At 37.9% G+C, this 25,446-nt stretch overlaps 2 protein-coding genes and 1 non-coding gene across 3 annotated transcripts in view; 2 read left to right on the top strand and 1 right to left on the bottom strand.

Moving 5' to 3' along the window:
• Positions 1–7,313, top strand: part of rpl5b (ribosomal protein L5b) — an 8,186-nt gene extending 873 nt beyond the window's left edge. Inside the window, exons 4-8 of the mRNA XM_046855397.1 lie at positions 4,030–4,164; positions 5,382–5,584; positions 5,947–6,124; positions 6,222–6,310; positions 7,161–7,313. Coding sequence (XP_046711353.1) covers positions 4,030–4,164; positions 5,382–5,584; positions 5,947–6,124; positions 6,222–6,310; positions 7,161–7,257 — 702 coding nt within the window. The 3' untranslated portion in view covers positions 7,258–7,313. The remainder of the gene's footprint in view (positions 1–4,029; positions 4,165–5,381; positions 5,585–5,946; positions 6,125–6,221; positions 6,311–7,160) is intronic.
• On the top strand, positions 5,671–5,758 carry LOC124393593. Its single transcript, XR_006927341.1, has one exon. It is a non-coding gene; the product is annotated as a small nucleolar RNA SNORD21 (small nucleolar RNA).
• A 704-nt stretch (positions 7,314–8,017) lies between the features above and the next one.
• dipk1ab (divergent protein kinase domain 1Ab) overlaps positions 8,018–25,446 on the bottom strand; it is a 34,927-nt gene continuing 17,498 nt past the window's right edge. The window contains exons 3-6 of the mRNA XM_046855386.1: positions 12,501–12,635; positions 12,222–12,329; positions 11,124–11,300; positions 8,018–10,602 (exon numbers count right to left, since the gene is read on the bottom strand). Coding sequence (XP_046711342.1) covers positions 9,787–10,602; positions 11,124–11,300; positions 12,222–12,329; positions 12,501–12,635 — 1,236 coding nt within the window. The 3' untranslated portion in view covers positions 8,018–9,786. The remainder of the gene's footprint in view (positions 10,603–11,123; positions 11,301–12,221; positions 12,330–12,500; positions 12,636–25,446) is intronic.

Raw genomic sequence — 25,446 nt, forward strand, 5'->3', positions numbered from 1 at the left:
GCTTTTATTTGCTGCACATTCATTCTTCTCGTAGCCCAGGTTATTAGGAAGCTGGGGTCAGAGTGCAGGGTCAGCCATGATACTGGAGCAGAGAGGGGTTAAGGGCCGTGCTCAAGGGCCCAACAGTGGCAGCTTGCAGGTGCTTGGAGATGAACCTGCTGAACTTCTGATCAGTAACCCAGACCCTTAGTTGTTGAGCCTCACATTTGTAAGCAATCGATCTCCCTAGTTATCGGTCTATAGTGGGTCTAAAGTATGGCCTGATATTTCAGTGAGGATCTGTGGAACCCTTGTTCAGCGAATATTTTCTGCTGACGATGAAGAGGAGGTGATGGTTTGCGAATTTAACCCGTGCTCGTGTTTTGGGATGAAATAAATGTGGGGAAAATAAACGAATGGTGACATTCTATAAGGCGTGTAGGAAAGTGTAACTAGTCTATTTAATAGATTTAGATCCCAGAACTTATGTTCTTGCTGCACATTTGGACTAGATTTAAGTAGGTATGTTTAGATTAGGGTTGAAATGATTCCTTGAGTAAATTCTGTAATTCGAATCCAAAAAATATTGTTCGCCTCGATGCATCGTTTAGTCCATTTAAATCCACACTGAGCACTGTTTCCCCACGGACCGTTACTACTGACGCACTACCCGCTAAACTCTGGACTGCTCTGGGGTCTCGTTTAAAAGCGGGGCTGGGAACGTGCGTACGCCACTTTCTACGCACAAGTTGCCGTGTCTCATGTTTTCTCATTGTTTGTTTTATAAATCGCAACCTATTGGTGGAAAGTGCGTTTTCAGGCTTTTGTGCGTACGTTTATAAATAGGACCCCTGGATTGGTGTAAACAGAAGACGCTGCAAAATGAAAATAGGAAAGAAAACGGCGAAGGGGTGAGATGATTCAGGTTAAAAGAACACAACAGGTTTCAAGTTTTTTTTTTTTTTTTTTTTTTTTTTGATCATTTTACACTTAAAAAAAAAAAAGACCCCTTTTTTTTACCTTTTTGAAATTTTTCTTTTTTTTTGTTTGTGAAGAAAAGAGTGCAGGCAGGGTGGAGTGGGTGGAGAAGAGTGATAGCAGTGATTTGTGATAGAAGAGTATCTGTGAGAGTGAAAGGGAAAGTTTATAGGACTGTGGTGAGACCTGCGATGTTGTATGGTTTAGAGACAGTGGCATTGAGTAAAAGACAAGAGATGGAGCTGGAGGTAGCAGAGCTGAAGATGTTGAGGTTTTCGTTGGGAGTGACGACGATGGACAGGATTAGAAATGAGTTTATTAGAGGGACAGCACATGAACGTTTTGGAGACAAGGTGAGGGAGGTGAGATTGAGATGGTTTGGACATGTGCAGAGGAGGGACATGGGGTATATCAGTAGGAGAATGCTGAGGATGAAGCCACCAGGTAGGAGGAAAAGAGGAAGACCAAGAAGGTGAATTATTGGATGTGGTGAGGGAGGACATGCAGGTAAGTTGGGTTAAATGAGGCAGATTTAGAGGACAGAGGGGTATGGAGACGGATGATCCGCTGTGGCGACCCCTAATGGAAGAAGCCGAAAGAAGATATTTGTATTTTTATGTAATCTGGCAATTAAATGCAGTAAATTGGTTTAGTTTTCACAGATTGCTATTTGAGAAATAAAAAATGACGACAAATTACTTTTACATGTTACGAGAACAGCATTATTTTCTCTCGTATATTTAGTATTGTGATTAATTGATGGACTAATCGGTAGAATATCCGATTACTAAAATAATCGATAGCTGCAGCCCTAATTTAGATTCTTGTATAACTACACAAATGGGAAATGTGTGACCAGGTGATAGAAGGAAAAGCAGCTGCAGCAGCATTTCTTGAATTTGCGGAGCTTGAGCCACTATAATTTAGTTTTGTTTCACCTGCTCTGTTAGTAATTCTGGCTGTAATTCACATCTCAGGCTTGCATTTAGGCCCATTCCAATATCTCTGTGTTTGGATCAAAAGATCTCCAAGATAGGGATTGATATTCTGTGCTTCAGATGAGTCAAATAATGAAAAGGAATTACAAGTGTTTAACATATGAGGGTCTGGGGTCCTCATTTTACATTTTTGGAAGGAATTTCCGGTATCAGTCTTTATAGCAGGCTGTATGAAACGGATGAAGCAGAGGGAGTGTCTGTTTAGCTTTCGTAATGAGTGATAACTGGAACAAACTGTGCTTAATATTAATGTTCCATAGCATTAAACATACAGGAGAATTGCTGTTGTACGTTAATAAATAAAATAATTTTAAAGAGAGGAAGGAATATTTTAGGGCATGTCGTCATTAGAAAAATAACCTTTAGGTCAGGTTACATTGCACCATTCTGTTTAGTTTATTTTGTAGGAATATATGCATTTTTTTTTTTATACAATATTCTCAGATATATTATTCCCTGCTTAAATAAATACCCAGCTTGAAGTTGGAACAGTCGTTGGAGTATACTGCACAAGCTGGCAAGCTTATTAATTTGACAAATGCATATGACTCATATCCAGAGGCTCTGAGACGTCGGTGATTAAAAAAAAGCAGCCTGATGTGATTAAGGATATTGTCAAGGTCCTGTGAAAGATGTTGCAGGATTTATTTATTTTTTTCTTTGCTTGAGGGACTGCATAATGGATCTGCCTAATCGGTTAGCATTGGATGTGGACTTGAGCTGTATCAATTTTCAATTCCCCCCAGATGTACATGTTGCTTTCACATCATGGTAGTTTTGTTTCTCTTCAGGGTTTAAAAGATGCACTTTGATACACTTGGAGTAGTCTAGCCTTTGATTTAAAGGCTAAGTCAAGAAGCCCTGTTTCTCCAGGACCCTGGTGCTACATAAAACAACATGGAGCTACATTACAGAACACGGAGCTAAGAACTAAAGTTGTTTTCGCCACATAAAGTGCATTGTGTGCAATACAGGACAGTGTGGGACATGTACACAAGAACAATGTTGGCACCAACCCGGCTGCAGCTAAATAAGCTGGTAATACCGGGCTTCTGATGTACGCTAAAATCTGTTTTAAAAAAAAAAATAAATCTAATTGGTTTAATGATGGACTTCAGTTTTCTTCAGATCATTTTAAACTTGATCATGCATGACTGTTGTCACACCCTTTCCTGTTGAGAGAACACCTGTGCACATTAAAACAATGTGGTATTGTTAGCATTTCACATTCAGATTCAGTTAGAATGTTGTGCTCTATGCTGGGATTTCCCCATGAAATACCTCATATCGGGGAGAATTTATTTCTTTTGATGGTAAGCATGCTTGGGATGCACATGTCAGATTTGGCAAAACTTTCTTTTCTTTTTTTTCTTTTTTTTTTCCCCCCGGTTCTTCCAGAGCAACTTTATACACAGCCTTTGTAATTTGTCTGTCTTGAGCTTTTTAAAGAAGGGCACAATATTTAACTTTTTTTTTTTTTTTTCCCCCCTGAAATTTCGCTGACTGAACTCTGAACTAGCTCATTTGATTTCTGCTATGATATAGACTGGTAAAGCAGCCTTCTCATTTCCTCAGCATCTAACAGCAAAAGCATTGGCATCAGCGTTCTGGTGTTTATTTTTTACCTGCTGCTGCGTTGAAAAAATGCTTGATTAATATTAGGATTATGTATTTGAATTTGTAACGAGCTTGTTTCTCTTGTTCTTTGCTAGCCATCGATGAACTAGTTTGAAACTTTCACCCCTGTATTGATTAGAGAAACCTTTACACCAGCCTTTGGTTATTCAGTCTTTTTCTTTAAATGCATTTCAAGCAAGTGTCTTTTTTTTTTTTTTTTTTTTTTTTTTAGTTTATTTGTGTGAAATCAATATTTATAAAATATATATATGACCATAATGTTTTCCCCTGGAATGCTAGCAGGACAAATTGCACACTTTTTGAAAGTGCACAAAGTCCTGAGAGACCGGGAACACAGACTTCACACACAACTTTGAACTCCAATGTTAGAACTTGTTGCAGCTGTTCAAATGATATTTACCATGATGTTTACAAATGACTTTTCATTTTATTGCAGATCGCCTACGCCAAGATCGAGGGAGACATGATCGTGTGTGCAGCCTACTCTCACGAGCTTCCCAAGTACGGCATCTCTGTGGGGCTGACAAACTATGCAGCGGCCTACTGCACTGGACTGCTCCTTGCCCGCAGGGTAAAACCCCATGCAGTGCTCACTTCAATGCGTTCAGACTTAAGCCTTTAAACAGTAAAGAGAGCCTCATGTATTTGCCTTAAATCTCATTTAGAGAGGATGTGCTGTAATGAGTGGGGTGTAATTGATCTCTTTACGAGTTTGTGTGCCAGGAGTCATCTCTTCATTTACTGTGTTTTAGGTTTCCTGATAATTTTCTCCCACCCACATCTTGGCTGTACCCTTAAAGAATTTCAGCTTCAGCATGAATTGACAATAGCATCACTTCTGTATTGCTTACTGTTTATCTCTAAATCTTGTACTTGTCAGTTAAACTATGGAGGTTTTGAACAATGGCGATAGTCGGTGAAATTGTGGAGGACATTATGATGCTCGCGCAGCAAGTTGATTGACGGTTCATACTCTACAGATTTCCTCTTACTCAGAAGCTATTTAGTTTTGGACAGGTTTAGTGAGTTTGTGACTTTGGCAACATCAAGGTGAAGTTGTGAACAGGCTTTTTGTGAAGGACAGAACTAAAGGACCAGGACATCCTTTGGTGGTAATAACATTAGAGATGATCGAGTGTTATATGATGTGGTTTCCCATGTGTCCAGCTTGCACAGCTGCTTTGGTGTATCTGAGCGAACCATAATGTCCTCCACAATTTCACTGACTTCCTCCATTGTTCAAAACATTCCACAGAATCCTCCATTACTGGCATTTCCCCTTTTGGCTATCGAATGTGAATGACGTCACTTTTCAGTACAAACATGCCCAGTAATATAGTCCCACCCCCAGTTGATTGACGGCTTTCCGTTCAAGGCATCGGAAATTCATATGAAAAAGGAAATTCAATTCCATTTGTGTTTTGGCAGGTTACATGCGCAGAGAAAGCGAGAAAGCAAATGTGGTAATATTGCTATTTAAATATATATTAAATATATATTTAAACACGCAAACTACAATTGCAAACGGACTGTTTTCCATTTGAACTTTGACGTCACTGTGCACTCGCAAGATTTGCAATTGCATTTGGATTACGTCGCAGTTTATGCGTTCGCATACGGAAAATGCAACTGCAAATCGAATTTGCAATTCCTATTGAAAATCACCTGGAATATGCTTCCATAGATATTCATCTCACTTTCATTTTTTTTCTTGAATATGACTTACCATGCAGTCATGTACATTGCATATGTATATAGACATGGATAATCATATTTTTTTTTTTTTAGCTGCTGAACAAATTTGGCTTGGATAAGGTGTATGAGGGCCAGGTGGAGATCACCGGAGACGAATTCAACGTGGAGAGCATCGATGGACAGCCTAGTGCTTTCACCTGCTACCTGGATGCTGGTCTTGCCAGAACAACAACTGGAAACAAAGTGTTTGGAGCCCTGAAGGGAGCCGTAGACGGAGGGCTGTCCATCCCTCACAGGTAACGCTCTTCCTCAACCGCGGTGGCCTTTTCTTTTAGCTTTGGTGATTTGGTAACATGGCATTAATTTTGCACGACCTCCTGCTGCTTAATGATGATTCCTTTCAACCTGAGCAAATTGTAGTTGGTCCTTCATTTGCGCAGTTGATGTTTCAAGACGGGACTGAAAGCAGCTAAAGGCAAAAGATTTAGTTTTATGTCCTTTTTAAATGGCCTAGCAAGTAGTCCTCTAAATGAAAGGCATATGGGCTTTTGTCAGTTTTAGGAGCGCAGCTATGAATCAATATTATATTCTTAACCTGAGCTTAAATACTGATTCTGGTTCTTGTTTTAGCTGAATTGCATCTCCATTTTCTTCTTAGCATCAAGCGTTTCCCTGGCTATGATGCCGAAAGCAAAGAGTTCAACTCAGAGGTCCACCGCAAACACATTCTGGGCCTGAACGTGGCTGAATACATGGCGCTTCTGAGTGAGGAGGATGAGGAAGCTTACAAAAAACAGTTTTCTCGCTTCATCAAGAACGGCGTCACCTCCGAAAAAGTAAGTCCAGTAGTTATAGTAGTTAAACATGTCATAACCTGTGATAACTTAAATGTCGGGATGGTTTGGAGAATAATGTTTCCCCTCACTCTGTAAGATGGAAGAAATGTATAAGAAGGCCCATGCAGCTATTCGTGAAAACCCAGTGCATGAAAAGAAGCCCAAGAGGGAGGTTAAGAAAAAGAGGTATGTACAGATGTTTTCCCTCTTCCCCTGTTATTTTATATATATATATATATATATATATATATATATATATATATATATATATATATATATATATATATATATATATATATATAATATTATATATATATATTTTTTTTTTAATCATTACTATTGAGTCTTCTCACCCATTAAGTGTATTCTGGTTTGCATCTGTTTAAGTTTAAGCACATGTGGGACTAAATCACAAGTGGTTTGCTGTAGTCTCTAGTATAGGATTGAATAGTGTTCTATTAATGACAAATATGGAATGAAAGCAGTTATTGGTTTTGCTGGTCAGTAAATGGGGTGTTGTTTACAAGCACTTGGTCAGTATCACAGGAGGACAAACTCTGTGCCAAAATACAGTCTGGGGAAAATGTTTAAATTCACTCCCTAAAAGTTTTTGGATAAATATTTGATGATTCAGGCAATTGTGGCTGTGTTGACTCCTGGCCGTCTGGCTGAAGTTAAGATTTAACTCTGTATGTTTACACACTGCGAGACCCACAGAAATGTTGTGTATTTGCTTACATGCTGCGAGACCGATGGAAAATGTTTATTTACCTACCTACGGTACTTTTGAAATGTCAATCATCTCGCTTTCGGACCGGTCTTTAAACGGGAACATTTTTTTTCTTTGTAAAGTTCCAAAATTTTTCACATGGAAGTAGAGCCACAACTATTCAGCATAGCGTTCTTCTTTAATCATTGTACAGGTTTTGGTCATTGCCTTCACACTGGTGCTGCGATTGTAGCGCTCAATTGCTGTAAACGGGTCGGTAAATAATTTTTAGGTTTGGTTTTGCTGACTTGAATTGTTTTCTGACAGATGGAACCGTGCCAAGCTCACCCTGGGCCAGAGGAAAGACCGCGTTGCTCAGAAGAAAGCCAGCTTCCTTCGTGCCCAGGCTGCAGAGGAGGACTAATACAGCCTCACTATATGGTTTTGCAGAATTTTGTCCTAATAAATCTATTGAAAAGACTCCATTTTGTGTTTGTGCTGTATTACAAACAAGGTTTAATTCCAGGGTCTTTTATATAAGGTCTTGGGTGAGGGTTTGATTGTGAAATACATTTGCATATCTGGAAATTGAGTTGTTGGGTTTTTGTTTTTTTTTGGGGGGGGGTTGGGGCACCAAGTTTGGACACCAAGCATGTCTTATTTTAAAGAATCCCATAATTCCCTGGGAATGTTTTATACGTCTGAAGATGTGAGATTTACAAATCAGATGTGTAAAATGTTTAACTTGAAGAACTGGATTTGGACAAAAGTCATTTATAGTCTTTATTTATGGACTGATGCTTCATCAAATACATTTCTGGAAGTACACAGTGTTTTGTAATAGGTTATGGGCAGTGACATTTGCAATTACTCCTGATTTAAAAAAAATCTCCACTGGTAAGGCTTTGATTAGACAAATGTTGGAACCCACATACCCCTGTTTACTTTTTCTGATTATGATCCTGATCTTTCCAACTAAAATCAGAACCAAATTCCCATACATATGCTACATGTTCTGCAAGTTATAACATGCTTCTAACTTACATAAATATCATGCTTATAAAAAAAAAAAAAAAGTCTGCATTCTACATCTAGCCTAGCGGAACTGCTGCTGACGATATATATATATATATATATATATATATATATATATATATATATATATATATATATATATATATATATATATATATATATATAAATAAATAAAATACACACTGATCAAAATTCTAAACGCAACAATTGTTTTTGCCCTCATTTTTCATGAGCTCAACTCAAAGATCTAAGACTTCTATGTACACAAAAGGTTTATTTCTCTCAAATATTGTTCACAAATCTAAATCTGTTAGTGAGCACTTCTCCTTTGCTGAGAGAATCCATCCTCACAGGTGTGGCACATAATCACACAGCACAATGCCACAGATGTCGCAAGTTTTGAGGGAGTGTGTGATTGGCATGCTGTCTGCAGGAATGTCCACCAGAGCTGTTGCCTGTGAATTGAATGTTTGTTTATTTTCTATATGCCGTCTCCAAAAACGTTTGAGAATTTTGCAGTACAAGCAATCGGCCTAACAAACTGCAGACCACGTGTAACCACACCAGCCCAGAACCTCCACATCCATCATCTTCACCTCCAAGATTGTCTGAGACCAGCCACCCAGACTGCTGCTGCAACAATCAGTTTGCATAACCAAACCAAAATATGTCAGGCGGCTGGCACCTCGGAGAGGTGTTCTTTCAACGGATGAATCCCGGTTTTCACTGTACAGGGCAAAACGTGTTAGGCAAATTGTGGTCACACCAGATACTGACTGGTTTCCGAAGCCCCTAATACAGTAAAACTGCACATTTTAGAGTGGCCTTTTATTGTGGCCAGCCTAAAGCACACCTGTGCAATACTCATGCTGTCTAATCAGCATCTCGATGTGCCACACCTGTGAGGAGGATGGATTCCATCTGCAAAGAAGTGTTTACTAACACAGATTTAGATTTGAGAACAATATTTGAGAGAAATAAACCTTTTGTGTACATAGAAAAAGTCTTAGATCTTTGAGTTCAGCTCATGAAAAATGGGGCAAAAACAAAACTTGCGTTTATAATTTTGTTGTGTATGTGTGTATATACATACATACATACATACACAGCAACATAGTGTCTGTCTACAAAATTATATTTGGAATCAATCATAAAGTCTAAAGCTATTATAACAAGCTTTTTTTTTTTTCTTTTCTTTTTTTATTCCAAAAATATTTACCCCCAAAATATAGTACAGAAATTGGGAAGTTGCAGTTTGATCGTTTCAGTGGCAGTTCTGTCTTCTGTTAGTGCTGGCAGTTCTGTTTTTATATTCTCATACTTAACCTGTAGTATATCTTGTACAGAAAGGTATACTATACAGGCCAGTTAGGAATTGTGCATTTGCTCCTAATGTGAATTACTGGTTTAATTGTCACGTTAGTTGTATCCAATTGTGTCTCTGAAAAGTGAAAGTGAACACTTTTGAAATGATACATGAAGACGGCCACTGATATCTTTTCCAAGTGCTGCTTATGCAACTACATGGATTTAGTGTGCGATCCTTCCAACCCAGAGAGCAGGACCAGTTATGGTCTTCTGTTCAGAAATAGCAGTAGCAACATCAGGATTTAATCAGCCGTCTCTTAATGATTTGGCTGCTAAGGGGGTTTACCATTTCATTCATCTTTCTAAAGTCTTTCATGAGATGGGGTTTCTATAGCAGGGACACATTACAGACACCTGTTCAAACACCTAGCAGCAATTCTTTTTGGATGTTTAATAAACACCATGTGGTCCCAAAAAAACCTCTGCATGTAGAGGATATTGACCTCAGGAGATGCAGCGCAGATAAGATAGTGGATTAAAAGACTCTGTTGAGGTTTGGACACCTTTTGTAATATGATTTCTGTCCAGACAAATTACAGTCACTTGATATTCACTTCGAGTCCTTTGTATGTGAAATCTTCTTCCACAACAGTGTCTTCAGGTTGTTCAGGATAAGCGAGTGTTCCATCTCCATTTGCTCAGTGGCTCCTCTTAGGGCCATGCATGCATACAGTTGCTTTTCTAACTCTTCCTTAACGTCTGGTGGTGCTCCATGGAGCAGATAGTCTTTCAGTGCACTGCACACTTTAGCCAAGTTCGGCTGTGTTGCCTCAGTGGTGCAGCGGTGCTTGGTGAGGTCACAGGTAGTGTAGCAATCTACTCCATATAAACAGTCCTTGTCGACTTCGCACCGCCGTTCGCGCATCACTTTCTGGAAAGCAGCTTCGGGAACGATGCGCCTGGCGTCCAGCACCTTCAAGTCATGGCGCTCGGTGTAGCCAAAGCACGCTGCATTCACTTCACACATAAGAAAGCTGCCAAATGGCCCATGAAAGATGTCTTCCACCAGTTCTAAAAGGCCAATTGCAATTTTGGCCTTGCGAGGCCATGATGGTGCTGCCCACTGATCCATACTCCTGCGCAGGCTTGCTGGAAGCCAAAACTCCACAACCCAAGGCAGGCTGAGGCCATAGAGTGGTGCATACGGCACCTTCTCCAATACGTACAAGTCTCCGCAGAAGCCCAGCAGCCTTGGAGTGTGTTCCCGACCCTGCAGGACGACCGCCATCAAAAACTCGTTCAGCTGCATCAGAGCCCAGGCTGAGCGTGCCTCTGCCAGAGAGATCTCACCGTCCTTGTTGGCATCGGCTACGCCAAGCACGAGCACCGCCAAGTCATGCAGATTTGCCTGATCGCCCACTTTAGCCTAAAGGCAGAGTGACATCCATTGGTGAGTTTCATTGTTGATAATTGTACAAAAATAAATGTTGAATTTTTAACTGTAATAATAGATCATGCTAGAAGGTTCCAACCCTGGTCCTGGAATTCCACCCGTCATCATGACCTGATATGGGGAAACTCTACTAGATGGTTACCTACTACTACACACTACAAACGCTTTCTCAACTCCAAATAGATACTACACTATTTACTGTGTAGAAAATACTGTATAGTATAGTTACACCTTCATTTGACACTTTTATCCAAAGTAACAAGAATATTTCTTCTAGTTCCCACCCGAGTGTATTTGATCACATTTTTTAATCTTCTAGAATCTGTGTTTTTTAATTACTGCTTAGGCATCAAACCAGCTAAGACTACAGCACCAACATGTGGGCTCATAGATGCCTACGATTGACTCGTGACAAAGGCGATATTGATGCCACCCTCCTCAATTTTTTTGAGTATTTTTTCCTTTATTCGAAGTTTAAAGCACTTTACTCTCACCTTTAGATGGCTCAGAACCATCTCTCTGAACTTTTCCACAGATGTGCCTTTAGTGGGCCTATTAAAGGCTGCAGATTCTCTCCGAGGCTCCAGTTCTCCTTCAAGGTCAGAGTGTGGCACATCCTCCATGTGGCACTTAATGATGCCCTCCAAATCTCCCCAGCTACCAGAATACACCTGGAATGTATACATAGAATCGACTGCAGTTCTTTATGCCTCCTAGAATGCCTTTATTTAAAATGTATGGAGAACATCATTAGTGGGAATTTATATTATTTTTTAAATCTTTTATGGAGAGGCTGTTCTTTTGTCTAAATTCGATGACCTGATATTAATGGTGTGTCCAAAACAGGAGGCAATGCCTCACTTACTGGATGCCTTGCTGATCTCCTAAGTCGGTCTTTATAAGGCAGATATTTAATATATTATATGGACTTGTATTTTACATGTAATTGCATATTTATCTGCACTTTTCAATTTGCACAATTGCTAGTATTTGCCCTTCTGGTAGATGCTAAACTGCATTTCGTGGCTGTGTACCTTTACTAAGCAATGACAAAGTTCTTTCTATCTGTCTCTCCGTCTGTCTGTCTGTATGAAGGTAAAAGCAAGAAAACATTTTGAGACTGGCATCATCAAAAGTATATCAAAAGTATAACATTCATTAAGTTGGAATAATGCATTACAGAGGACAACAGACCAGACATTTAGTTTCCAGATATTCTTTGTTTGAATAAACCGTTATTGCATTTATTTTTGTTTAGTACCAGGTTAAAAAAACGTTGGCACACGGTAAGCAAACCCAGTCGTTACCCATAAATAACTTTTGTCCACTATCTGTTCCCCTCATCCCAGTGTTTTCACCTGCCATTTATTGTACAGTCTGCTTATTCATAGGATTATAAGACCGCAAATTATGCCTTTAAACTGTTACCAGATGAAGACACCTCATAAGGCTGTATCATGTGTATTTGTGTTTTGTGATTACAACAATGTCTTATTGCCTTTAAATATAAATACAGCTTCACTAGGCAGCAGTTTTTCAGACAATAAGCACAAAGTAATGTAAACTTGTTTGTATCGCATTAAGATTCTCACCTGGTTACTTGGTTTGATAGACAGGCATTTCCCAAAATACAGAGTCTCTTTCTCACATAAGCTACTGCAGGCTGTACCATCGATCACTCCTTTCTGGAACTTATCACACTGAAAAAACACACAAACACACACCACAATTTCACATCACAGGAACACCAGTAATCGGCACTGTATTTTCTAATTTGTGTAGTCATGGTCCAGCAGATGGCTCCCTTGTCACAGCCTATAAGAGGACCTTGGATCTGCTGGCCTTGTGTAATGCTGGATGCGTGAACTCACAATAGTGTTTTTGCACTCATGTCCACGGCACAGCTCTGTATAGGAGGAGTACTCGACATACACCACCCAGCTTCCTACAAACACGGCCAGCCAGGAAAAGAACAGGTACTTCATGTGCAAATAGGAGAACCGAGCCTGGACAGAAGACAGAAAGAACTATGAAATGATTATACTAGAAAGCAATTACCAGATAACGAAAAAAATGTCATATCAGTCTTTTTATAACCAACACATAATTTTCAGTGGCTTCCATTTTAATTTCTAAGTTGACTTTTTAGTCATTGACAGCCTGAACTACTTTGGAGCTTCATAACAACAACGCTATCAACACTTTTGTGCTTGTCATCTCATAGTTTGCTATCGATCCAAGCTGAGTCTCTGCTGCAAATCAGTGACAATGCATTATATAACTCTAAGCTCATTGTTCGCTGTCAACACAACTTCTAATGGGAATTTCTCATTAATAAAACTTAGCCGGAAACATGGCTAAAAACTGGTGAGAGTAAGAAAGGAGGTTTTATTTATTTATTTATTATTTTACTGTAGTTTGAACATTTGTCTCCTCATTACAAAGAAATTGATTAGTAGAGTCTCTTCTGTGACATTACGGAGGACGACCTCTCATATGAGAAGCTGTCTTGTCAATCGCATAAACACACTATATAGCCAAAAGTATTGACACCTGACTTTCTCGCCTGACTCTGTTACCACAAAGATAAAGGTACACAATTGTATATGTTCTCTTTAGATGTGGTAGCATTACATTTTATGAAGATATGCTTTACCTGGGTTGGAGTAAAAAATCTTGAATGACCTACAATAAGATCGTTAACACTTTTGAACACATTTGGGATGAATTGGTAAACTACAATCAACATCAGTACCTGACTTTACTAATGCCCTTGTGGCTGAATGAGCAACAAATCTCCACAAGCACACTACAAAATCTAGTGGAACATCTGCCCAGAAGAGTCAACTCTATTATAACATCAAATAGGGACTACATTTGGAATGAGATCTTCAAAAACCACAAAAATCTTATGATCAGGTGTCCACAAACTTTTGTTCATATAGTTTATTAAGACCTATGTGAAAGAAATACATTACACATTTATGCTATAAAAATGCACAACTGTATATTAATGCTATATTATTGCCTTAAAGTGAAACTGTGTCTTTTAGAGATATTGGGCAATAGAAAAGAGGTGATGAAGAAAGAAAAACAAACTCCATAAAAAACTCCACAAACTCTCTTAAAAGAAATAAACAATTATACAAAGAACAGCAGGTGCATTGTACCCTAGTGAAAGAAGAAAAACAGATCCAAGGTTCGTTTGCTATTCTTTGACGTCAAACCCAGATTCGATCGCAAGGCAATCCGACAGTTATAAAGTGTTAATCTGCTTAAACCAATAAACCCAACAGTAATTTTCATTTCTGTACCCGATCCATTAAGAAGCAGGATTTAAATGAAAAGCTTGTGAGACAAAAGCACTGAACACTTGGGAGCATGTTCACCCGAGGACATTCAGTCTTCAGTGACCTGACACATTCCTGTCTGAAAAACCCAGAGCTGACATTATCTCGCCTCCAGCACTGACAGGCGAAAAGAGGACCTTGTAGTGCAGCACAATAGCTTCCAGCACTGATGACTATTATTAAGTATGTGCAGAACGACAGAGTAAGAGAGCAGCTTCATTTCTTTCCTGACAGCAACTGAGAGACTTGGAGGAGTAAGAGGTAGGTCTGTGCCCCCGTTGTTATTGTCTTAATCTACAACACCTGTGAGCCGTGTCTGCACAGTAAAACACTTCTTGTCGTAAATGCTCTCGCCTGCAAAAAAAATAAAAAAAGTGAACAACCTAATAAAGGTGACGATGTGTGTTTTCCGACTGCATACTGAATAGACAGGATGACAGATGAGAGACACAAAACAAGTCGTAATGAGGAGGTGAGAGAGTTGGGTTGTTACCGACAGCTGTGAAGGTGATAACACTCAACATGATGTGAAAGCAGAAGGCTGTATTTAGTGCACCATATGCCCCAGAAATCCAGGGCCCCAATGATGCTAACATCATTGAAATATTTATAATGGGGAATAAATTATTAATATAAATGCCTTTCTGAACAGACACCTCCATTTTATTATTCTTTTTTTTTTTAAGAAAACAGCGAGGAGACAAAGCTGCCTTGCATAATAAGAAAGCTGCATATTAAGTATTGAAATATCATGAAATGGGATTCATTCTGGGATGTATTCCTGCCTTTGTCTCCATGTTCCCAGGATAGGCTACAAAACCCGCCACAATGCTGAACCAGCGATAAAACGGTTTTAAAAATTAATGAAAAATTGCTTTTTATATTCCATAAAACACAGCACTTTAGCATGTACCTAGCAGAGGAAAGTTCCAATTCAGAGGATGGAACAAGTGATAATTTGCCTACTGGTTTCCATTCAACATTTCTACTAAACAATGACTTATAATTGCTTCAGTAACAGATATATGTGTTAAAAGACCAAAATTATAATGACAGATTCATTTTTTGTCCTGGATCACAAAACAGTCATTAAAACTACAATATTTGTCCACTAATGAAACCTTTCCAGACTCTGCTCAAATGACGGTCTCAGAATTTCCTGTAAGCAAATGTAACCACAAATCAAAACAGATAAGGTGGAAAACAGTTTGTTTACTTCACACATGACGTGAAGCTTGTGTTTTCATGAAACATCGTCTTTCTACCCACATGACAGAGTGTTGAATCACAAACGCCGAATATCTTTAAACCGGACTGTGAGTAGATCAGATGTGTTAAGATCTTACATTAGTGGATAATCTCAGCCGATATTTATTTAGGACAGGTCTAAAATCAGGTCATTTTCAGTTTTGGGATTTTCTTCCAGGCAGTATTTTGTTGTTTGACTTAATATTTTTGAACCATCAATGCTATAAATTTGTGCTTTCTTATTTAAGGCTTTTATGGCCTGCTTTCTCGTTAAGGGTCAGAGTCATTTCAGATGTTAATATCAAAGAAGCCTGAGCCTGTCACTATTAAACCACAAGCTGAGAGCTCAGCATCCAAAACAACCAGATTCCTGCAGGACCCAACTTTTAGAGAACCATCAAGCACATCTTCTTAAAACAATAAGTTTGAGGGTGGCACAGTTGGTAGAAGCCACACACCTCCAATATCCTTAGTTTCATCCCGAGCCCGTGTTATTGTCTGCATGAAATTTCCATACATGTGTGTTATTGTGTAAATAATATATATTTGGAATAAATACAACAAGCTGGCCATTAAAACCAAACAGGATATGGTTGTGTAGATTAAAAAAGCAACAAAATGATTAAGATCATCTCTTCATATCTTAAAAAACATCTCTGAGAAAACCTGAGGCATATATTTCAGGCTGTAGTACAACTGTTCATTTATTTATAAAAGGAAACCATAAATGTGCAGCACAGTGATTTTAGGTTTTGTTATTTGGTTTAAGCATTTTGACTCAAGTCCAGGGCAAACATTTGTTATTATTAAATCCGGATTTAAACGACTGAACGATCTCAGTGTATATACACCGATCACCGATGACATTAAATAATGTTTACAGGGGAGTATAAGCAGACAAATCACAGACTTGAAGGAGCCTCTTTTATTCATTAGTTAATGATTATCTGTCTTGGCTTTGGCAGTAATGGACGTCTCGACTATTGTTCTTTTCGCTTGTCCTGGCCATATGCAAAGAGGTTGTAAATCAGGCCTTCAGTTTTATAAACATGTTGATAATGTATCTGCAGAAAAATCGTTTTAATCAGCTCTCTGTTTTCAGAATCCATGATTTAATTGTTGCTCCTTGCTAACAAACTTACCTCAGAGACTGGAGAGTCTCCGCTCATGTTCCTGAATGAATGTATTATAATCGAACATGCCAGTGGGAAGTTGATTCATTTGTGTTCAAAGTAATGCAGTACAACTGACAGGCATCAGATAAGATTTAGATTTGTTTACAGCATTTAGCAGACTCTATTACAGAAGTGTAGGAAGATAGTTTAGCAACAAAAACTGAACAAAAAGAGTTCAAATGCTTGGTAAAGAGCTGTATCTCAGTCTTCATTTTAAAAGAGTGAGAAGGAAGGTGCATCCGTGGAAGGTTCGCTGCATCACTTGGGTGCCAGGACAGAGACAAGTATTGATGCAGGTCTTCTTTGCACCTTCATGCATGTAATTAGGAGGGCTGAGAATTAATACACAGTGTATCCTCCTTCCTTGTTTCCTTCACTGGTGGAAAAGGTTTAGCAGTCAGATTCAGTCTGTCAGTCTGTTAATTTAATCTAAACTCCCTTCTTTTTTCTTCCCCTTGTGGCTCCGCTAATGACAGGCCATTGCTTCCAGTCTCCCATGAGCACTCAGGGAGATGCTAATGTAGCCATCGCTATTCCATCTTACTTTCTCCTTCTGCTCATTCCCCTAAACCCCCATTAAGCATCTTCCTGCCTACACCCACTTTGCTCGCTCACTCTCTCTCACACCCACTTTACCTCACTCTCTCAGAATCACTTAGGCACCGCTGACAGATATGGGTGGTCTGGCACACTGTGCACTCTTTTTGCTAGGCACAATTGTTGTTACAGATCTTTTCACCAGACATAACAGCATAGTTTATTTAACATACGCCGACCAGGCATAACTTTATGGCCATCGATCAGCTCCCGTTCTTTGGTAGGACCACTTTTGAAAGATACTGACCACTGCAGACTGGGAAACCCCACAAGAGCTGTAGTTTTGAAGATGCTCTTACCCAGTCGTCTAGCCATCACAATTTGGTCCTTGTCAAATTTGCACAAATTCTTATGCTTGCTCATTGTTCCTGCTTCTAACACTTTAACTTTGAGGACAAAATGTTCGCTTGGTGCCTAATATATTTGTTACCACAAATGGAAATAATCACATTTACTGTCACAAATAATCTCAAACCTCACAAGAAATGTCAGAACTTACCGAACACCCAATTTCACAGGCCGAAACCAAAGAACAATGGGAACCTCCTAGACATGCAAGTTTATATAAATTTACTTTCAGTTTATACTTTGCAGCTGATAAACTACACAATTTATTCGTTTGTTTTCAGTAACCAGTTTTCCTAGTTCTTTAACCTATTCAAGGAAGACTGGGTGCAAGGCAGGACTATACACCTCCAAGCTCCAAGCACACACACATTCGCTAATCCAACACCATGATACTGGAAGACGCAAGAAAAACAGAAAAATAAGCTATTATAAGCTATCTGGGCTATGATTCAATTCAATTCATTTTTATTTGTATAGCACTTTTAACAATGAGCATTGTCTCAAAGCAGCTTTACACAGATAATGTGGTGATAAAAGTGAATATGTTCTTTATAAGTGAAAATTTTTCCCTGAAGATTGAGCCGATGGCGACTGTGGCAAGAAAAAACTCCCCAAGATGGCATAAGGAAGAAACCTTGAGAGGAACCAGACTCAAGAGGGAAACCATCCTCATCTGGGTTGCACCGAATGTCAAATATTTTGCATATATAGAATGTTGCGGGGTACAGTGATGGTGATCAGAAGCGAAAACTACCCACTTTGCCATTGTAATGTGCTTTCACCCACGGTTAATTCTGTTATGTAATCAGACAGAGATGTGTGGAGTTTTATTAAAAATTAGATTTCCAAAAGATTTCCGAAAGCTCTTCCATTTGATGTGAACGTGCCATAAACAGTAACAGCAGTTGCAGCAATGTAGAAGCTTCAAGCTATTTTCATAAAATAATGTTTTTCCAAATAACTGAAAATAAAACAAAACACACATTGCTCTTAAATTGCACATATAAATTGAACTGAATACCAAACTACTATTCTGTGATATTGGCCTGTGCCTTTACCCTACATACCCATATTTTCGAGTGGTCCGGGAAAGATAAAAGTGGAACAATGCTAAATGCTTTGAGCTTGGCTTAGTTTGATCATTTTGACATCAAGTCATGTCACATTTCAAGACAAAGTGTGCTACATAAAAAAATGCTGTACAATAAAATCAAGTAATTTTCCTTAATCGAATTAACTACAAATAATCTGAAGTACAACAATAAATTTATTAGTGCAGAAACAATAACCGCTGTGAAAAATAATAATATAACTCTTACTGCTAAGTAGCAACCAACATATAAATGTTAAACAACTATTTATGTTAAACAGTGGTCAGTCCAATAAAAATCTACTGGACTAATGTCACTGTTACCTTTTTCACTTTTTTTTGTTTTACACTGTGAAAAAGTCTTCAATGCAATTTTGTTTTCTATAAGATAATATGTCTAACATTCTAGGGTGCAAATTATATTTGATTGTGACAGAAAGGTTACTTAAACCAACAAAAACTTGAGGCTATTCGTTTTTTTTACATCTGGATCCTCATAATCAATTTGACCAAAAGTATTTAGACACCCATATGTTCTAAAAAGCTCTTCTAATAGTTACCACAAACTTTCCTTTCACTAATAGGCCCAAACCTGTTTTGTGCCCCATGCACAAAAGTGAGCCATATGAAAACATGGATTGTAAGTTTTGATGTAGAAGAACTTAAGTAGCCTTCAAAATGCCATAACCTCATCCCCACTGAACAAATTTGCACCTCCTCACTTAACATCAATGCCTGACCTCAACAATGGTCTTGTGACTGAATGATCACTGATCCTCACAATTACACCAGTAGAAAGCTTCTCAAAAGTGTGAGAAGGTTGACCAACTTTGTGTTAATGACCATGGTTTGGAAATTGTCAAAGAAGGTTGTGATGGTCAGCTCTAAACACATTTTGGCCACACACTTTTTTTGCCCATTATACTTTGCAAACCTACGTAAGATTTATCAGATTAGAAGGAAACCACTGGTTCACATTAACTTTTAAGTGATGTGATATATTCTCGACCAGGCTGGGCCATTTCAGTGGTGGACAGTAATGAAGTAAATGTAATTCATTACTGTACTTAAGTAGTTTTTCTAAACATATCTTTACTTTACTTAAGTATTTCCATCTGGGGAGACTTTTACTTCAACTTTACTACATTTCAAAGTCATGTATCTTACTTTTTACTCAACTACATTTAGCAAAATCAGTTGTTCCTTTATATTTATGAACGGGTAAAAACTTAACCGATCACCAAAATCACCAATCAAAACAGAGCGCACGCTTTGTTTGAAACTTGTTTTGAATGTCGCTTGGCAGTGGTGGATTAAGGCTTAAGCATTTTGCCGGGGGCGTCCATGGAAATCTTAAATATTTGTTTGTTTTTTTCATTTGCACAGTTGCGTCATTTATTATATCATGTCACTGTCAATGAACCTGGTCGGGGCTCGGAGTGTGCACCCACCACCCGGAGAATTTCCCTCACTCATACATTCAGAAAGGAGAGTCAATGGTTGGGTGACATCACCTCAGTCTTCAGGGTTTCCAATTGAAGAACTGACAAGACCTGGAATGATGTCACGTCATTAAGAAGAGCTGAATCCAAATTAAAATTATTGATGACAAAAAAAGGTATAAACCCTCAGAAGCACAATTCAGAAAAAAGAGGGAAGATTAAGGGGGGAAACATGCAAAAGATAAAGATGTGTATGCAGCTTTATCACTTATCTGGTTATAAGTATAGGTAGTATAGGCAAATGCATTTAACGAAACAGGCTAATAACTGTATAGCACTTAGGTTATGCTCGGTTGCCTGTTATCCTTTTACGCATCGAGGAATAATATTTCTTTCAGCTGCATAACATTCTAATTTATAGTATGTAGTTTATCAGAATGTGTTTAGCTTTCAACAAAACAATTACATCCTCACTAGTCTAGTTGGATTGTAGTTAAAACAGCACTTGTTGATTTGATTATCTTTAATCAAGGTGATGTCAGAAAGGTTTTCTGTGATTCTACTGAAAAGGTCCTGAACCGAATTCAGTAAAGGGGAATCTCCAGTGCATCTTGAAAGGCTAATTTAAAAGACATACAGTATATTATAAAGATATAGATGTTGTCTGTATCTTATGGTTACAATTAGTGAAGGAAATGTTTGGTTCTTGGTTTTGAAAGTTTGATAAATTGTGCACAATGACGTGTATTTAATTGTGCAATGAATGCATTTAAGGTGAATATTTATACATGAAAGGGAGCTCTCAGAAATGTATGCAAATTTGTTGACTGCTCTGAGAATATGTCTTATTCGTCCAGGGACGGTAGCTGAAGCAGAAAGGAGCTTTTCAAAGCTGAAACTAATCAATGGGGGAGGTCATGGGTCATTGGGTCATGGCGTGCTTCACCCCAGGCGTCATTTAAGCTAGAACCACCACTGTCACTTGGTGGTATCTACTTAGCACGAACATACAGTTCAGCGTCAGTTCAACAGCAAGTGGAATATTTATGAGAAATAAATGATGGAAGAATCTCCTGACTTTAATTTGCCACAACACCCATGGCTTTATTTACACAATTGTTTTTAAGTCGTCAAGGTTTTGGGCTCATGATAATTTTTTAAATATCAATCAGTGTTTGAGTCATTAATAACATTCTATTAATAGACTGGTGTGCTAAGAATGACATTAGATTCTTTTCACATAAACTGAGTTGATTATGCAAAAGTCTTGTGATAAAAACTATAATAAGACACAGCCTTAATAAATCATAGTACTTTGGATACTTAAGTACATTTGAAGACAAATATTTTTGCACTTTTACGCAAGTGAAAGTTTAAAGGGAACTCTTTTACTGGAATAATATTTTACTATTGTATTTCTACTTTTACTCAAGTACATGCTTTGTGTACTTCGTCCACCACTGGACCATTTGATCTCATGCTTGCTTTTGGACCACTCCAGTGTAGCTTTTGCAGTAAAGTCATTGTCCTGCAAATGTTTTACTTCTAGAAATGCCCTGTATTTTACACCATCCATGTTTAATTCAAATCTAACACCTTTTCCAGTCCCTAATGACAACTAGGTCAAGTGACACTTTAATTGTTATATGTGAACTTCATTCAACTAATTACAATATGATGACTAGCTGCGCCAGAGCTAGCTAAATTGTTTCACATCAATATTAGAACCTTTATTTGCTTAAATATTCATTAAATACAAACATTTATTTTATTTTATTAGTAATTAAATTTTGCAAAGTATACTGATAGATTTATAAATATAAGTATATTACAATTATGCCATTTTCAGTGCCAGATTAAAACAGCACTAAATTAGACACACTGGATGTCTTGAACGTACAATACATGGTTAGATGAAAAAACTAACTACAGTGGTTAACCTCGATAGCTTTGGGCAGACCGATGGCCCTCTGGTGTCTTGATGTGTTACCATGGCAGCGTTCTCTTCATTACAGGTATAAGTCAACTGTTTCATGTTGTGTTCTTGCTGGTCAGTGATTAAAAGTGCTGCTCCCCTGCTACAAAGTATTTAAAGCCTTTGTGACTGAGTCAATATATAAAAAAAACCTTTTATAATATATATAAAATATATAAAAAAATATATTAATTGTAAAAGTTTGGTCCAAACTGGAAAAGCAGATATATAAACAGTACTATGTAAGATTTTAAGGCAGTTGTGATGATATTCTATACAGTGAGAATGCTTTTAAAAATAAAAGTGTTAGTTAATGTTTTAATCAATTAACAAAATGAAAATGAAATAAATAGAAGAAAAATACAAATCAAATCAATATTTAGTGTGACTACCCTTTGCCTGCAAAAAAAGCATTAATTTTACACATTTTTTGAAGGAACTTGGCAGGTAGGTTGGTCCAAACAGCTTTGTGGGGGGAATAAATATTTCTTCAATGAGTCATTGTTCTTCTTTACACTAAAGTTAGTTCCTAATGACATTGGGTGTATGTTCGGGCTGCAGAATAAACTTGGCACCTTCCTGATGGTATTGCATGATGGATAAGTATCTGCCTGTATTTATCAGCACTGAGAACATCATTAATCCTGACCAAATCTCCAACTCAATTTGCAGAAATGCAGCCACAAACTTGCAAGAAACCTCCACCATGCTTTACTGTTGCCTGCAGACACTGTTACGTTTATGTAAACAATTAAACAAAAATAATCAAATAAACTTTTAACAAAATAGTTTGTCACATGAACCATATTCGAACTGTCACATGTTTCTATGTTCCTTTTTTCATGTTTCAGTAAAAAAAATGTTGCATAAAACGAGGAAATGTGGCCATTTCTTCCCCTTGAACCTGTTTCTTCTTTCACTGATCTTAAGTTTTTGAAGAAAAAAAATCTCAGAAGCTATGTGTGTTCCCCAGGATATATGACTAAGTGACAGAATGCTGACTTTGAGCATGTTTTAAAAAAAATCTCAGTTAGGATTGATAATTAAATATGAGAATGGATCCATTCAATATAACACCATTATCAAAAGTATTAATACTTCAGGATCGATTAGTGCATCCCTAATTCCTACCGATAGTCTTGATTGATGTTTTTTCAATACATAGGGCAGAGTGGATTAAAAAAAAATTAAGATATCGAAATTGAAACTTAATTTGTTTAGCTTTATATTGTTTAAGTAAAAAATGTGACTACTTGTAAAAGTAAATTCTATAATTAAAATGTGTTTTTAAAATAAGTAAATTATCTTTTGACATGGGTTTGATTAATGTTAATTTACATGGTCGGTTTACTTCCAGACTGTGCAATTTACCTACTGACTCAAATCGACTTACCTCTTACCTGGAGCAAATTGAGCCACAGAAACACTTTTTATATAAGAAGCCATATCTTTAGAGCACTGTCATACAGTGCCCTCCACAATTATTGGCACCCCTGTTTAAGATGTGGTCGTGGACTTCTAAAAATTCTCCTTTTTTTTTAAAACAACATAGAACCCAAATGCAAAAAAAGAGAAAAATCCAACATTTAAGTACATTACTTTGGTGGTAAAAAAAATCATACATTTAGAAAAAAAAAACTTGAAATCATGTGTGCCACAATTATTGGCACCCCTAACAATTCCTCTGAAAAATGTAATTGTTTTTTTTTTTTTATATATTTTTCTGTAGTTGCTAAGGTTGGTCAGGGTATCTAGGGACTTTTAATTAGTAATTCATGATTTCCTGTTTCCCTGGGGTATAAATATGACGTGACACAGAGGCCTAATTCTCTTACCCATTTGTCAACATGGCAAAGACAAGAGAACACACCATTCAAGTAAGGCAGATGTGTGTCGACCTTCATAAGTCAGGCAATGGCTACAAGAAAATAGCCACCGCCTTAACTTGCCGGTATCTACAGTCAGAGGAATCATTAAGAAGTTTAAAACAACTGGAACAGTGACAAACAAGGCTGGAAGAGGTCCCAAGTTTATCTTGCCACAACGCACAGTGAGGAGGATGGTAAGAGAAGTAAAAAAATTTCCCAAGCTCACCGTCACAGAATTGCATCAAAGAGTGGCATCTTGGGGTCACAGAGTCTCCAAAACAACCATCAGACGCTCTCTACATGCCAACAAGCTGTTTGGGAGGCATGCAAGGAAAAGCCTTTTCTCACAAACGTAAACGTCTGGAGTTTGCTAAGCGGTACTGGGACTTCAACTGGGATCGTGTGCTTTGGTCAGATGAGACTAAGATTGAGCTTTTTGGCAACAAACACTCTAAGTGGGTCTGGCGTAAAACAAAAGATGAGTATGCCGAAAAGCACCTCATGCCCACCGTGAAGTATGGTGGAGGATCTGTGATGCTGTGGGCCTGTTTCTCTTCCAAAGGCCCTGGGAACCTTGTTAGGGTGCATGGCATTATGAACGCTTTGAAGTACCAGGATATTTTAAATAAAAACCTGATGGCCTCTGCCAGAAAGCTGAAGATGGGTCGTCATTGGGTCTTTCAGCAGGATAATGATCCAAAACATGTGGCAAAATCTACACAAAAGTGGTTCAGCAGTCACAAACTCAAGGTCCTCCCATGGCCATCTCAGTCCCCAGACCTCAACCCAATCGAAAACCTGTGGGGCGTGCTAAAGAGAAGAGTGCATAAGAGAGGACCCAGGACACTGGATGATCTAAAAAGATTGTGCAAAGAAGAATGGTCAAAATCCTCTCTGTGTTCTCCAATCTTGTGAAATGTTATAGGAGGAGATTAAGTGCTGTCTTGTTGGCAAAAGGAGGTTGTACAAAGTATTAACATCAGGGGTGCCAATAATTGTGGCACACATGATTTCAAGTTTTTTTTTTTTTCTAAATGTGTGATTTTTTTACCACCAAAGTAATGTACTTAAATAAAAGGTTGGATTTTTCTCTTTTTTTGCATTTGGGTTCTATGTTTTAAAAAAAAGGAGAATTTTTTGAAGTCCACGACCACATCTTAAACAGGGGTGCCAATAATTGTGGAGGGCACTGTATATGCATTCTGATCATTTAAATTGAAAAGAAACATCCTGAAATTAAATTAGATGCTTTTATTGTATTTCTGCCTCTTTTCCCCATCCTGAGGATTTACCAGATAAGTAAAAAATGACTCATCTTATCCCACTCTCCCCTACTTAGATGGCTATTGTCCACACTGAAATAGGCCACAAGTCTCATTATCAGCCTACTTCACATTTAATACTGACTGTCTACAGAAACAAATACCAGGTAAAAATATTTAAAGACTATTAAACTAAATTAAAAGGAAAAAATGTTAAATCCAAATCTTTTGAAATTATAAAATATATTCTTCAGGCTTCTTGAAATTGAATAATTTTTTTTGCATAAATATAAAAAGAACTGTCAAACTTTCCCACAAGTCCTTAAACGTTAGTCTTTAGTGAAGCCTAATAAACAAACACCAACAATATACCCATTTATTAAGGAAAAATGATCCATCAGTGCATCTGATCTGCGGATACAATTCCACAAACGTCATGAACACCACGTTTTGATGGATTGC

This window comes from Silurus meridionalis, chromosome 1 (genome assembly GCF_014805685.1).
Source record: "Silurus meridionalis isolate SWU-2019-XX chromosome 1, ASM1480568v1, whole genome shotgun sequence".
Lineage (NCBI taxonomy): Eukaryota > Metazoa > Chordata > Actinopteri > Siluriformes > Siluridae > Silurus > Silurus meridionalis.